This window comes from Choloepus didactylus (genome assembly GCF_015220235.1).
Source record: "Choloepus didactylus isolate mChoDid1 chromosome 23 unlocalized genomic scaffold, mChoDid1.pri SUPER_23_unloc1, whole genome shotgun sequence".
Classification (NCBI taxonomy): Eukaryota; Metazoa; Chordata; class Mammalia; order Pilosa; family Megalonychidae; genus Choloepus; species Choloepus didactylus.
In genome coordinates this window covers 1,262,953-1,279,537 of record NW_023637590.1, presented here as the reverse complement: position 1 = coordinate 1,279,537, position 16,585 = coordinate 1,262,953, and the positions used below count along the sequence as shown (strand labels likewise).

The 16,585-nt window shown below is 54.7% G+C and overlaps 1 protein-coding gene across 1 annotated transcript in view; it reads right to left on the bottom strand.

Moving 5' to 3' along the window:
* BCR (BCR activator of RhoGEF and GTPase) overlaps window positions 1–16,585 on the bottom strand; it is a 141,061-nt gene that overhangs the window by 44,526 nt on the left and 79,950 nt on the right. The window contains exons 2-3 of the mRNA XM_037823508.1: window positions 8,921–9,090; window positions 1,303–1,407 (exon numbers count right to left, since the gene is read on the bottom strand). Of these exons, the coding sequence (XP_037679436.1) occupies window positions 1,303–1,407; window positions 8,921–9,090 (275 nt within the window). The remainder of the gene's footprint in view (window positions 1–1,302; window positions 1,408–8,920; window positions 9,091–16,585) is intronic.

The following is a 16,585-nucleotide window of genomic DNA, read 5'->3' as shown; positions in this document are numbered from 1 at the left end:
GGGACAGGTGAGAGAGCCCACATGAGGGGGACAGGTGAGAGAGCCCAGGTGCACAGGTGAGGGGAACAGATGAGAGAGCCTAGGTGTCCAGGTGAAAGGACCCAGGTGAGGGGAACAGGTGAGAGTGCACAGGTGCCCAGGTGAGGGGGGGATAGGTGAGGGGGACAAGTGAAAGAGCCCAGGTGCCCAGGTGGGAGAACCCAGGTGAAGGGGACAGGTGAGAGAGCCCAGGTGGCCAGGTGAGAGGACCCAGGTGAGGTGAACAGGTGAGAGAGCCCACATGAGGGGGACAGGTGAGAGAGTCATGTGCCCAGGTGAGAGGACCCAGGTGAGAGAGCCCAGATGCTCAGGTGAGAGGAGCCAGGTGAGGGGAACAGGTGAGAGAGCATAAGTGCCCAGGTGAGAGGAACAGATGAGAGAGCCCAGGTGAGGGGGACAGATGAGAGAGCCCACATGAGGGGAACAGGTGAGAGAGCCCACGTGCCCACGTGAGAGGACCCAGGTGAGGGGAACAGGTGAGAGAGCCCAAGTATCCAGGTGAGAGGACCCAGGTGCGACAGCTCATTGTTGTCAGAAGTACAGCATGGCCATAGGTCAGCATGATCATATGACATACCTGGTTTTATTTTTAAATCCCACTAAAGATAAAAAGAACTGACAGCAGGGACTCGAGCAGGTAGGCTTGTTCATAGTGACTTATTCACAACAGCCAAAACGTGTAAACAACCCAGGTATCCATCCACAGATGAACGGATAAACAAAATGTGCTCTCTCCAAGTAGTGGAATATTATTCAGCCACAAAAAGGAAGGCTGACATGTGACACTACACGATGAACCTTGAAAACACGCCAAGTGAAATCAGCCAGACACAAAAAGACACATATTGTGTGGCTCCACTTATAGGAAACATCTAGAACAGGCAAATTCCAGGAGCCAGAAAGCGGATTAACGTTTATCATGGATCAAGTGGAGGGGGATCGGGGAGTTATTGCTCGATGGGGACAGAATCTCTGTTTGGGGTGATGGAGAAGTTGGGATAATGGATGGTGGTGATGCAGCATCACACTGAGAGTAGAATTAACTAGCAGAATGAAAAATGGCTCGAGTGGCAAATTTCACGTGTTATATACACGCTATGACAATAAATATTTTTTAAAAAAATGCTATTAGAGGTAAAACAGCTAGAAGTGGCCGCTGGGTTGGTCTCCACTGCCCGCTGCTCCCCACCAAGGGTGGGCAGCTGTGACACGCTGACCGGCCGTGTCTCCGTCCGCTCTGCCCACCCCCTGCACCCTCCTCACCAGCAGCAGAGCCTCCAGATGGCTCAGGTAAGTCTCCTCGCTCGCCAGGATTCCAGACAGGACCCACTTCCTCATCTCCAAGCCCTTCTCCAAGTCCAGCTCACTCTGCGGGAGAAAGAGACGGAAATCAGAGCTGGGCGAGGCTGGCGGTGGGGGGCCCTGCCCAGCTGCTTGGTTGGCACCTCTTGGGAAAGCTCTGAACCAGCGTCCGGATGGGGTTCCCAGCTGAGGGCCCCCCTTGTGCTCAGCACACCTGGAGAAGGGATGTGAGGAGCTGGCAGGGGCCGGGGAGTGGCTGGCCGAAGGTGCCCAGGAGGAGGCAACAAAGCCAGGAGGGCAGCCTGGAAGAGGGGGAGCCGAGGAGTGTGGGAGCTCCACCGCACGGCCACGCCAACCCGCCCGCCACCCCTCTCCCCGCCTCGCCTGCAAACGCCCTTTGATTGCCACTGACCCTGGGACTTGACGTGGGGCCCGGAACCTGCAGCCAACCCCTCCCAGTCTCAGGGAGTGGGTGGGATCTGGGGTGGCGGCCACTTGCCCAGGAGGAAACCTGCACCCCAACACGGGGCCTCTGGCTTCAGAAGACATTGCCGGAGGTCACCGTGGGATCGGAGCCCGTGCACCTGGAGACCAGGTGCGTCCCGATCCTATGTGGGCTGAGGACGCCAGAGGTAATGAAAACTGCCTTCTAATGTCCGGGTCACTGTCCCCAGCTGCAATGGGAGGGTGACGCCTTCCAGAGCAGGTGACCCAGGGCCCCACCCTCAGCCTCTGCCGTCCTCACTCTCCCAGCTCGCTGGGGCAGCTCTGTTTCCCGAACCCCTCGAGGGAAACTGCTGGCTCCGGAACAGAATTTGCACCCTCGGCACCACTGATATTTTGGGGTGGGGGCCACCCCAGCCTGAGCAGAGCCCCAGGCCCCTGCCCACCACCCGCCAGGAGCAACCTCCCACCCAGTTGTAACAACCAAAATGTCTCCAGATGTGGCCACATGTCCCCTGCGTGAGAACGGTGGGGTGATGGGGAGGGACCTGGCCAAGGCCGGCTGGGGCCTGATGGTATCTGCAGAGTCTGGGGTCCGGGCCCAGCGCAGCCCCTATTGCCCCTTGCTCCCCAGTCTCTTTCCACTTCCCCTACCGGGTCAGGGGTTGGCCCTCACAGGAGGGGGTAGAGAGGAAGAGGGAGGGGGTGAAGGGAGAGGGGAGGGAGGAATGGGGGCAGCCAAGCCAGAGACCCCCACCCCACGTCTCGCTCAGCTCACCCAGCCCATCCAGAAAGCACCTGTGGGCCACTGCTTTGCACTGGGAATCTTTCAAGTGGGAGCGTGTATGTGTGCACATGTGCGTGCAAGTGTGAGTGCAGGCTTGTGAAAATGTACATGTTGGAGGGTGCATGTGTGTGCACGAGGGCAGGGGCCACGCCAAGGACAGGACGTGGGCCCCAGGGGCCGTGCAGCCAGCTCTGAGCAGTGACTTGGAGCTCTCTGTGCCCAGCGCTGCAGCTGGGACGCGGGGCTGCGGGATTAGGGTCAATTTCACAAACAAACCCATGAGCGGATCTGGGAGGGCTGGCTGGGTCCCCGCTTTGGCTATGGCTTCACGAAGCTCTGAGGCCTCCCCGGCAGGGTCTCGGTGGCCTCGGCTGTGAGCCGGACAGGTCCCGGCTGCCCGTGGCCGTCAGTGCCACCATGCACCATGGACCCCTGCCCGCTCCGAGGCCTGGAGGCAGCTCTTGGGTTCAGCAAATCCACTGGGTCAGGTGCACATGGTGGAAAGACTCAGGGTGCCTCCCACAGCCCATTGCAGCCAGAACCACCGACGGGGGGTGCCTCTGGGAAGGAGCCTTGGCTGACCCCGAACTTCCGGGGTGCTACTGGCACCCCAGGGGGGAAAGAAGGTGAAGGGATTTGGCAGGTCCCTCCTCAAGGGGCTGCACCTGCCCAGCCAAGCACCTGGTAGACTATGCAACCTGGAGACGATCAAATTAGACGAACACGCATAAACAGATCAGCATTATGCATATAATATAACCATATACCAAACCCCACATCCTTTGAGCAGAAACTTCCGTACAGCCCTATTACAAGATGACGACATACGCTGCAAAATAAAATATATGGACCTTAAAACTGCCATCTGCAGCTTTGTGACGTTTGCCAGTATCGGACAAGCCTTCCGGTAGGTTCTTGGAGGCTCGATTCTCTCCATCGTTTGAGTATCATAAAGTCTGTTTCCATATGGAGAGCTTTGTGCGTCTTTGTACGCCCGGTGAAGCGGACGTCTGACGTGTGTCTCTGCACGGCCGTCATCGTTTCTCCTTTGGAGCACGGTGTATATATAAAAAAGCGCCATCTGGCCACGCTGAGCGCCGGGGGCCCGGCTGGCTGCGCAGCTCTCCGTGCGCCCAGGGCGGACCCACCCGGCCGGGAGCAGAGCCCACTGGGTGCGCTGCGCGGTCCCCACCCACAGGGCCGGGAGCCGGCAGGAAGGCGCCAGGTGGCTCTCCCGGCTGCAGGGCGCGGCCGCCCCGGGGGAATGTGAGGGGGCGGGGTGGGGGTGGGGTGCCCGGCTCCCCCATCGGGGAAGGGGCGTCCACTGGGCCGGGTCCACGGGGCAGGAACTCAAGCGGGAAAGAGAGGAAAGGGCAGGGCTCGGGCCTGGGTATTTACAGCCCCAGGTGGCGGCGCACGTGCCAGCTTGGGGAGGGGAGGGCTGGGAGCCTCCCGGGGCGGGAGTCCACGCGGGGAGGGAGCCGGGGGAAGAGGGCAGCAGGAGCAGAGCGCGGCAACGCAGGAGGAAACGCTCCTGCTAGGGCAGGGGAGGGGGGGAGGGGAGGGGAGGGGCGGGGCAGGGGAGAGGGGAGGGGAAAGGGGGAGGGGCAGAGGAGGGGGTCAGGGAAAGGGGGAGGGAGAGGGGAGGGGAGAAGGGGAGGGGAGAAAGGGAGGGGCAGAGGCCAGGCGACCCCTGGCAGGAGTGGGGGGCATGGAAAGGGGAGGGCAGGGGGCACTGAACCCCACACCCCCTGTCAAACACCTGCCAGGCCCCCAGGTGAGAAAGGAGCTGGAACCCCGCGAGTGCAGGGAGCTGCCTCGTCCCCCCCCACCCCTCGCCAGGGGCACCCACTGAGGCTCAGGGCCCCAAACCCCAGGGGAGGTGGGGGAGGCTGCTCCCGGCTGGGGGTTTGCAGGCAGCCTAGCTGCCCAGGGACCCCCTTCCCCAGCCCCCAGGCGCCAGGCTCTGCAAACCCAGCCCCCGGGAGCTGCACGGGCCTGACCCTGTGGGCAGAGGGCACGGGGCCAGCTCCCCGCCCAGGCCCGCTGCAGAGACCCCTCCATGGATGAGTCCTCCAAGCCAGAGACCCAGGGCAGGTGGCAAGATTCCTGCACCCCCCCCCAGCCCCCCAAGCCTGAGTCATCCCAATAAACCCACCTGGGAGGACTCTGGGGTGCAAACGGCACAGGCAGCAAGGAGGACACGAGAGGGCAACCATTGCCCCTATTTATGTCGGGACCCCACACCCGGGGAGCGTGGGTGAGCAGGAGCTCCCGGGTGCCAGGGCCTCATGCCCTCAGGTACAGCGCCTCGTTGGGTGGCATCCCGGGACCGCCCCTCCTTGCCAAGAGACCGCCAGAGGCTCCCCAAAGTCTCCTAGACCACCCTGGACGGCACCCGGGGACGGGGCTGGCAGGGCCACCGAGAGTCACTCGTCACGAGGGAACCTGTGAAGGGGTTCAGCACGAGCCCGAGGGGCGGACACTGCTGGGTGACATCAGTCCGCCTCGTGGGCCTCAAGGAACACGCAGGTGACGACACACCAGGGCCCCTCCAGGAAAAGCCAAGTGTCCGACGAGCGAGCTCATCATGGCAACTCTGGATTATGGTTAATAATATTTATAATAATAATACTGGTTCATTGATGATCACAAAGATACCGCAATAAACCAAATATTAATAGTAGGGAAAACTATATGTGCGTGTTGTGTGTAGGGGGTATACGGGATGTCTGTACTTTCCGCGTGATTTTTCTGTAAACCCACAACTGCTCTAATAAAATAGCTAAATCAAATAATGACAAGGGGGGGGAATAAAAAAAGAAAACCCAGGGATGAGGGACACCACAGCCTCGCAGATTTGGGAGAGGGTCTCTGTCTCCGAGGCCCACTCAAATGGCTGCCTGGACCCTTTCCATGCCCCCCACTCCTGCCAGGGGTCACCTGGCATCCGCCACATCTGACTTGTCCCCGGGGACATGGCGCTCACGGAGAAGAGCCAGGAGGCCACGGAGCGTCCACGGATGGTCTCCTGATGACCCCCCAGCCCCAAAGCTTCACGCCCAGCGGCTGGGGAGCAAATGAGAGATGGACAGGGGTGAGCCCCGGCTGGGTGGGGCAGGGGAGCTCGGGGCTCCTGCCCTCTCTAGGAAGATAAGACCCCTCCCCGGGCCTCGAGACCACGCTACGTGCAAGAGGGCGGCCACGTCTTCAAGCCAAAGACCCCAAAGGAAAAGTCTGACCACGTGGCTGGTGGGGAAAGCCAGAGTTGAGGGCGTTTGGCTGAAGGATGTTCCCCAATTTAGACACATTCTTAATCTTAATCTTAACCTTAATCTGTTGTAAACTGGGCCTCTTGAAGATATGATTTTAAATGACGGTATGGCCCGACTGAACAAGTTTGGGTCTTCGTTTGGATTACCTTCGTAAAGAGAAAGAAACCAGAAGCCAGAGTGAGAGAAGGTTATGGGGTGGGGGGAAGCCAACGGGAACCCAGAAGAGAAAGGAGAGGACATCGCCACGTGACGGGAAAGCCAGAAGTGCCAGGGCCACCAGGCAGCCAGGCCCCTGGGGGAAGCCAGGTCTCGCCAACGCCTCGATTTGGGCGTCTGACCCCTGAAACCGTGAGCCCATAAATGCCCGTGGTTTAAACCAGCCCACCGTGCCGTATCTGTGACAGCAGCTAAAGGCAGAACGAAAACGGTGAGGCTGGGCCCTGGTACAAGCAGTGAGGGGCACCCACCTGGGGGTCTCCATCCAGAAGTCGTGCAAGCATTATAAAGACTTTGGGACAAAATGATGCAGATTCTGCAGGAGATGAGCCCCGGAACTGGGTGCTGAAAGGAGAGGGCACCTGTCGGCGGCAGTGGGGGGTGGAGGGGCCGAACTGGACGGGCCCCGGAGCCCCGAGAGGAGCCGGGCAGCCTCTGCACGGGGCCACAGAAGGCCGGGCCAGGCCTTGTCAGGGTCGCTGCAGACAAGGATGATCCAGCCGGAATTTGGGATTCAAGGCTGTCGCCACTGAGATCTTTTCCTGTACCAAACTGCTGGTGAGGCAGGTGGAGAGAAGACGCACCGAGCAAGGCCAAGGGTGGCAGAGGGGAAAAGGCCAAGACTTGGGAGTCGGAAAGCCTTCAAATCTCGCAGCCGTGGGGGCCCTGAGCGAGTTCCGGCTTCTCTGAACCTCAGTTTCCTAATCTGTAAAATGGGGCAACCAGACCTCGGCCAAGGAATGCAGCAAGCTCACTTCCTACACCCTCAGGAATGTTTCCGTTGGGAAGGCCATGCCACCCTGAGTGCTTCTGACATCACCAAGCACAGACAAGGAGGGGGTCCCGCAGCCAGGGGTGGCCCAGCATGGCGGTGAGCATAGCTCTTTCTTGCAGAAATAGGAGGTAAGCAAAGCTCACTCTCTGTTGTGTTTTTTCTCTCACTCACTCTCTCTTTTAATCAGAGCAGTTGTCTGCAGAAAAATCATAAGGCAAGTACAGAGCTCCTGTATGAACCCCACAAACACACACACACACACACACACACACACACACACACAGCTTCCCCAATTATTTACACTTGCATTCGTGGTACTTTTGCTACAATCGATGAACCAGTATTAATATAATTGAGTCATTCACTCTAGTCCCTGGTTTGCATTCGGGGGCAAGCTTTGTGTTGCACGCTCCTGTGGTTTTATTTCGATTCTCTCTCCGGGTTTTAAACCCAGGATGGGACGATGCAGAAACGAGCTAAACCAAAGGGGAAGGGCCAGTGGGACCCTGTCAGCAGGTGTCTGTGCTCAGGGCAAAGGGACCAGAAAGGCAGAAGGGACTGACCCGTCCTGGGGGCAGGGGATTTCTCAGGGGCTGTCCGGTTGCCCACCGAGGCAGAGACCCAAGAAGTCAAGTGGTTTGTGGCCCTACGGCGCCGTGGATGCTCCCCTGACCCAGGCCCAGGGCCCAGGGATCACCGTGAGTGGCCCAGACATGGGGTGAAGCCCGGCTAGGATGCTCGCGTGCAGGAAGCCGCCCTGACACCCCAAGCTGGGCTCTGGCTTGAGGGGGCCCAGCCCAAGCCCTGGACATCAGGAAAGCCACTTCTGCGGAACCTCGGTCGCCACATTTGTAAAGTGGAGGTAATGGGTAAGCCGGTTCCATGGGATGGTGATGAGGGTCACATGAGAACTCGTGGGGGTTATCAGCAGCACCTCCTTTTTGTAAAAAGGGAGTCACCTGGCTTGATGTCCTGAGCCCTCTGTCTTGGGACTTGCCCCTTTGAAGCTGGTTACTGTAAAGCAGAAGCTAGACCTGCTTATAATTGTGCCTAAGACTCTCCCCTGGGTACCTCTTTGTTGCTCAGATGTGGCCCCTCTCTCTCTCTCTCTCTCTCTCTCTCTCTCTCTCTCTCTCTCTCTCTCTCTCTCTAAGCCAACTTGGCAGGTAATCTCACTGCCCTCCCCCCTACATGGGACCTGACTCCCAGGGGTGTAAATCTCCCTGGCAACGCAGGATATGACTCCCGGGGATGAATCTGGACCCAGCATCGTGGGATTGAGAACATCTTCTTGACCAAAAGGGAGATGTGAAATGAAACGAAATAAAGCTTCAGTGGCTGAGAGATTTCAAATGGAGTCGAGAGATCACTCTGGTGGACATTCTCATGCGCTATATAGATAACACTTTCTAGGTTTTAATGCATTGGAATAGCTAGAAGTAAATACCTGAAACTACCAATCTCCAACCCAGTAGCCTTGACTCTTGAAGACGACTATGTAACAATGTAGGTTACAAGGGGTGACAGTGTGATTGTGAAAACCTTGTGGATCACACTCCCTTTGTCCAGTGTATGGATGGATGAGTAGAAAAATGGGGACAAAAACTAAATGAAAAACAGGGTGGGATAGGGGTGGGGATGATTTGGGTGTTCTTTTGTATTTTTATTTTTTATTCTGATTCTGATTCTGGTGTAAGGAAAATGTTCAAAATAGATTGGGGTGATGAATGCACAACTATATGATGGTGCTGTAAGCAGTTGATTGTACACCATAGATGATTGTATGGTAGGTGAACATATCTCAATAAAACTGAATTTAATTTAAAAAAAAAGTGGGGGGAGTCGCCCCAGCTCGGCACCCCCGGCCGGTCCCGCTGGTTTGGAGGGTGGCGTTTTGGGGCCTCGTGCTGTACCCAGCAGGTGGCCTCCATGGAGCGGATGGACGTAGGGGTGAAGGAGGAGCTGTTCCAAACCACCGCTCTGTGTCCCCCCGAGCTGGTGACCACCTTTTGAGGACCTTGGGGGTGACGGCAGCTGCCCAGCACCAAGCCCGCCAGCGCCCGCATGCAGGGGCACACTCACCCCTTTGGTGGCCTCCAGTGCATCCCGGCCGCCCCGGCTTTTGCTGCTGAGCTGAGGGGAGGAAGATGGGGAGTCATCAATATAGGGGAGCCCCTCCTGGTGCCGACCCTGCTCCTCGGCCGGGTCGGGGGTGTTGCCGTAGCCGCCGGGTGGCATTCCAAATGAAGCATCTGTACAAACAGAGAAGCAACCCGGGTTAGCAACAGGGAAGGCGTTGGAGGGCCGGCTGCCCGTGTGTCCACACCCTGCCGATCCACGTGGATGCCCCTGGCTACACTGTTCCCGTCCACCAAGGACCTCAGGTTTACCAAGTCACCTCTGCAAACGACTGCACCCTCCGTCCGCCCAAAGACCGAACAAAAGGGCACGGAGCGGACAGAATGACAACTTGGGACCCTAACAAGACCGGGCCGTCGGATGCCGTCTGGGGCACGCTGCCTTCTCTAACAGTTGTTAGAGGATTCTGGACCCCGCTGATGAGCATCTTGCTTTCGGGATGGTCCTCGGATGTTTTGTGGGGAGCACAGGCCCGGGGGGCAGCCCGCTGGCCAGGCCCAGCCCCAGGGCCCAGATGCTGCAGCCCCCCCTCCTGTCTCAATCACAGCCCACCTCCGACACGGAGGCTGGCACGCCTCTCAGTGTATCTCTCAAAATCCCACACTGCGGTTACATAAGCGAGTATCTTTGTTCGTATAAAAAGTTCTGGAAGAATGACGTGTTCAAGAAGCAGCACGTGTATAACCCACTCTCAGATGTCTGGAAATTTGATGGATGGACGGATGGATGGACAGACAAAATGATACGGCAAATGTAGAAAAATGTTAAAATTGGTGGATCTGGGTAAGTGCATGGGGGAGGGTACATTGACTTCTCGGTGTTGGGTTTTGTATTATTTTTGCAATTGTCCTGTGAGTTTGAAATTACGTCAACATAAAAGAAGTTTAAGAAATTTTAAAAATCCCAGTCCACCTGAACCCCAGGCCCGAAGAAGGGAGTGACATGGTGAGGACAGAGCGGGTCCTGCTCATTGGGAATGTCTAGTTACAGGGTGACAATCTCCGTCCTAAAAGGCACCTGAAAGCAATCTTCCTCCCTCCCTCCCCAGGTTTGCCAAGCCCGGGTTCCTCTGTGACTTGTTCACAATCTGAATTGTGCTGAGTGGAGCCCTCCCTGCAGGCTTCAACCACCGGCCCAGAAGATTTCCTAGATCTCATCCTGGTTTGGCTGTATCACCATCCCGTGGCTCACCTGCAGAGTGGCCCTGCTCCAATGCCACCATGGCTCACCTGCAAAGGGATCTGCTCCAAGGCCACCGTGCCTTCACCTGCAAAGTCACCTGCCCCAATGCCACCATGGCTCACCTGCAAAGTCACCTGCTCCAATGCCACCATGCCTCACCTGCAAAGTTTCCTGCTCCAGTGCCCCGTGCCTTCACCTGTAAAGTCCCTGTTCCAATGCCACCGTGGCTCACCTGCAAAGCAGTCTGCTTCAATGCCACCATGACTTCACCTGCAAAGCTTCCTGTTCCAATGCCACCATGGCTCACCTGCAAAGTTACCTGGTCCAATGCCACTGTGCCTCACCTGCAAAGCAACCTGCTCCAATGCCACCGTGGCTCACCTGCAAAGTTACCTGCTCCAATGCCACCGTGGCTCACCTGCAAAGCGACCTGCTCTAATGCCACCGTGGCTCACCTGCAAAGTGACTTGCTCCAATGCCACCATGGCCCACCCGCAAAGTGACTTGCTCCAATGCCACCGTGGCTCACCTGCAAAGTTACCTGCTCCAATGCCACCGTGGCTTCACCTGCAAAGCAACCTGCTCCAATGCCACTGTGGCTCACCTGCAAAGCAACCTGCTCCAGTGGCACCGTGGAGCACCATGCAAAGCAGCCTGCCCCAATGCCGCCATCCATTCACCAGACTCATTCACCAGCCATCCCAGGCCCTGGTCTATTACAACTCCCTCCACCAAACACACTCACCCTGGACTCTGTGTGCTGGTGACCCCAGTGGCCACCCAGGCCAGGTGGGCGTAGGGCTGCCTGGAGGCTTCCGGACCCATCTGGCAATCTCAAAGTGGGGGCTGTGATGGTTAATTGCGGGCATCAACTTGTCTACGCTGTGGTGCCCAGCTGTCTGACTGACACGTCACCATCCGTGGATGGTGGTGGCCTCTATGGTAAGCTGACATGAAGTAAAGGAGATGGCCCCATAATTTGGGTGGGCCTCATCCAATCAGTTGGAGGCCTCCAGAGCAGAGAACTGAGGTTTCCAGAAAAAGAAGAATTCTGCTCAAGACCACAACATCAACTCATGTCTGAGTTTCCAGTCCGCTGGTCTCCCCTATGGAGTTTGGACTCAAGACTTCAACCACATTCTTAATGGAATTTTCCAGGCTGCTGACCCAACCTATGAATTTTGGATTTGCCAGTCCCCCACAATTATGTGACCCAATTCCTTAAAGTAAATCTCTTTATCTATTTAGCTAGCTATCCATCTATCTATCTATTCATCTACCTACCTATCCATTCATCCATCCATCCATCTACCCATCCAACCACCCACCCATCCATCTATCCACCCATCTATCCATCCATCCACCCACCCATCCGTCCACCCATCCATCCATCCAACCACTCATCCATCCATCCACCCACCCATCCACCCATCTATCCATCCACCCATCCATCCATCCACCCACCCATCCACCCATCCATTCATCCATCCAACCACTCATCCATCCATCCACCCATCCATCCATCCACCCACCCATCCACACATCCATCCAACCACCCATCAACCCATCCAACCACTCATCCATCCATCCACCCATCCATCCATCCACCCACTCATCCACCCATCCATCCATCCATCCACTTACCCACCCATCCATCCACCCACCCACCCATCCATCCATCCACCCACCCATCCATCCATCCATCCAACCACTCATCCATCCATCCATCCACCCACCCACCCATCCATCCATCCACCCACCCACCCATCCATCCATCCAACCACTCATCCATCCATCCACCCACCAATCCATCCATCCACCCACCCATCCATCCATCCATCCACCCATCCATCCACCCATCCATCCATCCACCCAACCACTCATCCATCCATCCATCCACCCACCCACCCATCCAACCTCATCCATCTATCCATCCATCCACCCATCCATCCATCCATCCCTGTGTGCATATGTATGTATATGCGTGTATGTGCATGTGTGCACGTGTACACACATATCCTGTTGGTTCTGTTTTCTCTGGAGAACCATAACTAACACAGGGACCATTTTTGGTTCTTTCCACATGGACAGCCGACAAGTTCCCGAGGCCGGAGGGTCTGGGGTGCTCCGGGCCCCGGCTCACTGCACTCTCACACCTTCCGCGACCTCACTGTGACAACTCCTCTGCCTCCCTGGGGTGGAGTGGAGGGGTGCCTACAGACAGCTAAGGCTGCATCATTTGTGACCTCATGCACGTGTCTGCCTCTCCAGCTTCTCGCCTGCATCTCAAGCAGGACATGATGCTCTCTGACAGGCATTCTCAGCCTCCCTGGTTGCAGGTCAGCATTGCTTGGGGAGCTTTGAAAACAAATTGTGGCTGGCCAACACAGACCAATTGAATCAGAGTCCCTGGGGTGACCTGAGCCCTGGTCATTGTAAGAACTTCCCAGGAAAGAGAGGAGATCAAGAAAACAACTCTATTTCCAATAGCATCTAAAAGAATAAAATATCTAGGAATAAGTTAAACCAAGCATGTCAAAGACCTGTACATTGAAATGGCAAAACGCTGGTCAAAGCAAAGCAGACCTTAAATGAATGGAAAGACATACCATTTTCATGAACGGAGGAACTTAATATTGTTAAGATGGTGATGATGACCCAAAGTGATCTACAGATTCAAAACTCTAGCAGCCTTTTGTGCAGAAATGGAAAAGCCAATCCTCAAAATCAGATGGAATTGCAAGGGGTCTTGAATAGCCAAATGATCTTGAAAAAGAACAAAAGTGGAAGACTCACACTTCCAGATTTCAAACTTAATACAAAGCTACAGTAGTCAAAAAGTGTGGTACTGACGTAAAGACAGGCATATAGACCAATGGAATAGAATTGAGAGTTCAGAAATAAACCCATAGAATTATGGCCAATTGATTTCAACAAGGGCACCAAGACAATTCAATGGGGGAAAGAACAATCTCTTCAACAAACAGTGCTGGGAAAATTGCAAATTCACATGCAAAGAATGGTGTTGGACCCTTACCTTATACCACATATAAAATAACTAAAAATGGATCAATGACCTAAATACAAGAGCTAAAACCATAAAACTCTTAGAAGAAACATAGGGGTAAATCTTCATGATGCCCAAGCACAAGCAACAAAGAAAAATAAAATTGGACTTCTTCAAAATCAGAAACTTTTCCGCATTGAAGGACATTTTCAAGAAAGCGAAAGGCAATCTATCTGGGAGAATGGGAAAAAATATCTGCAAATCCTTAAATTGAATAGGACCTAGTATTCAGTAGACATAAAGCACTCTTACATCTCCACAACAAAAGGTAAACAACTCAGTTAAAAAATGGGCAAAGGATTTGAGCAGACATCTCTTCAAAGAAGATGTAGGAATGGCCTATAAGCACATGGAAAGATGCTCAATATCATTAGCCTATAGGGAAATGCAAATTAAACCACAATGATATGACTTTGCACCCACTAGGATGGTTTTATTTAAAGGATGGAAATAATTGTTGGCAAGGATGCAGAGCTCTTGGGAACTTGCGCACCATTGCTGGGAAGGTAAATGGTGCCACCACCGTGGAAAATGCTTGGTGGTTTCCTCAACAAGTTAAACATAGAATTACCATAAGACTCAGCAGTTCCACTCTTAAGTATATACCCTAAAGAACTGAAAATGGAACTCAAACAATGCATGTCCATACATGCTCATAGCAGCATTATTCACAATTGCCCGAAAGTGGAAACAAACCAAGTATCTATCAATAAATAGATGAGAGGATAAGCAGAATGCAGTCTACCCGTACAATGGAATTCGGCCATATAAAGGCATGAAGAGTGGCAGATGGGGTTGGGGGACCCCCAAGAGCTGGTGGATGGAATAGAGCCCTATGAAGTCCCTCAACAAGCCATGCAGAGGTCCCGGATTCTTAATCTACAGGAACATCAAAGTGGCTCTAACTACCAAGATCTCATCATTTGGTAAAAGGACAAAGAACTCCTGTGTGTTCACATGGTATCTCCTCCGCTGGCCTTTGAGTTTTGTACTCTGGCAGGACAATCAAAGGCCAGGGCAGTATTACATGAAGCGCTAGGGTAGCTACCACCCAGCATTTCGGAAGGACAACTGCGGAGGGTTCGAATGTAACAAACCAACATATGATACTGTGCTGGTTTGAATGCATTATGTCCCCCAAAACGCTGTTTGTTCCTTTGATGTAAGTCTTGTGTGGGCAGACATATCAGTGTTGATTAGATTGTAATATCTGTGACTGTTTCCGTGGGAGATACCCCATCCAACTGTGGGTGATGATTCTGATTGGACAATTTCCATTGAGTTGTTACCCCGCCCATTCAGGGTGGGTCTAATTAAATCACTGGAGCCATATAAATGAGCTGATGCGGTCGCGGTTCGTTACTGCTCTAGGGGGAGGGGCGGCCGGTAGCTGAGCCCTCAGCTCTCGGGGCTGCTTACAAGGGTACCGGCGGCGGGGGCTCTTTCCCGGAGGCGAGGGCGAGGCGGAGGACTTGGCCGGGTCCTCGCGAGAGGCGTGCAATGTGGGAGGGCGGCGGATAAGGACAAGACACTCTTCATCCAGTAGGAAGTATGCGCCAAAGAGATTTATCAGGGGTGATTACAGGTTATATAGGCTGGTTAAGAAGGGCAGGGCAGGAGGAGGTGAAGCAGCCTTAAATGGCAATATTGAAGGGATAGGGGCTAGGATTGGTTCTGAGAGAACGCAGGAGCCGTTGCAGCGGGGCGGGGGTTGTTCTGGCCACGGTGCATGCGCGCTGGCGGTGGCAGGAGTGGCCTTGGCACCAGGGAGTGAGTGGTAAGATAAGGAAGTGGGGAAAGGGCAGTTGGGAGAAAGCAGTTCCTCCTCCGGCAAGCCTCCCCTCCAGTGGCCTTTTGGGTGAGGAAAAGGGAGCTGCCTTGACCTCGCTCCCCAGGCTCGGGGGGCTGCAGAGGGCACTCACGCCCGTACCTACTACCCTCCCAGGGGGTGATCAGGTCCCCTGGCCCAGGCCTGGCAAGCGAGTACAAGCTCAGTCACCCGCAAGCTGACAAGCAGAAGGAACTCAGTGCAGCTGAGAGTTGACCTTCTGAAGAGGAGCTACAGCCAAACAGACCCTTTGAAGAAGCACAGAAGCTGAGAGAGGAGCTGCAGATGAGAGACAGTTTGAAGACGCGGCTGAAAGCAGACTCTTGCTCCAGAGAAGCTAAGAGAGGACAATACCCCAAGAGCACTAAGAGTGACATTTTTGAGGAACTGCAGCCTAGAGAGGAACGTCCTGGGCGAAAGCCATTCTGAAACCAAACTCTGGAGCAGACGCCAGCCACGTGCCTTCCCAGCTACAGAGATTTTCCGGACACCACTGGCCACCTCAGTGAAGGTACCCAATGCTGATGTGTTACCTGGACACTTTATGGCCTTAAGACTGTGACTGTGTAACCCAAATCAACCCCTTTATAAAGCCAATCCATTTCCTTGTTTTGCATTCCAGCAGCATAGCAAACAGATGAGAAACCTTGTTAAGCAGAAATCGTAACCCCACACACACACACCCCAAAAAATGGGTCTGACTTTGGCTTCCAACTTACTTCAGGGGAATCACGGACTTATTTTTTCAATAAAAATAAACATGGCAGCTGTCTTGTCCACCCAACGCCCGCACCACCACGAACCTTCTGTAACTTGCAGCGGCTACTTGCTCGCAGTGGGAGCTCTTTCCAAGCAGCCGCATGGCCTTTTGGATGGTTTCAGCTGCCAGGTAAGTCCTTCCCTACTGTGAGCCTGAATCAGTAACTCTGGGGCTCAGGGATTTTTCTGTTCTTCTGTGAGCCGAACAGGTCCTGCAGGTGGGGCAGATTGAGCCAGCTTTAAGACCTGTGGGTGGAAATTCCTCGGAAGTGAGGCTCTGGTCCTTCCCTGGCTGCTATCCTACCTGGGCGAGCTTGTGCAGGTCACGAAGCCGCCCACATCTTCAAAATCAGATGCATGAAACCAGACAACCAATAAAGGCCCCTCACTAGCTCTTATTCCCACTCCCGTTATCCTGGTCTCCTCCTCTGCCTCTGGCCCTTACATCAGCTCAGAAATTATGAGACCTTTAAATTGCTCTTTTAATATCCCATTGACAATCTTTTTAAAAAGTCGACATATTTCTGCACACACTGCAAGAGGGCACCTTGTTCGTGCTACCACCCACACCTGATTTCCAGGCCCCTGACTTCGTGTAATTGCATTCGAGGTCACTCAACAGGAGTGGTTACCCCAGCACAGGGTCAGGGGCCAGAATGGGGATTCCTGGGCTTATCCAGAGGAACTGCAAGATTGCACATGGCAGAATGACGTGCTACGGTCTAGCAAAGGTTCCTTGCCGGAAGCCAGTGCAAGGGCATGCTGCTGGTGA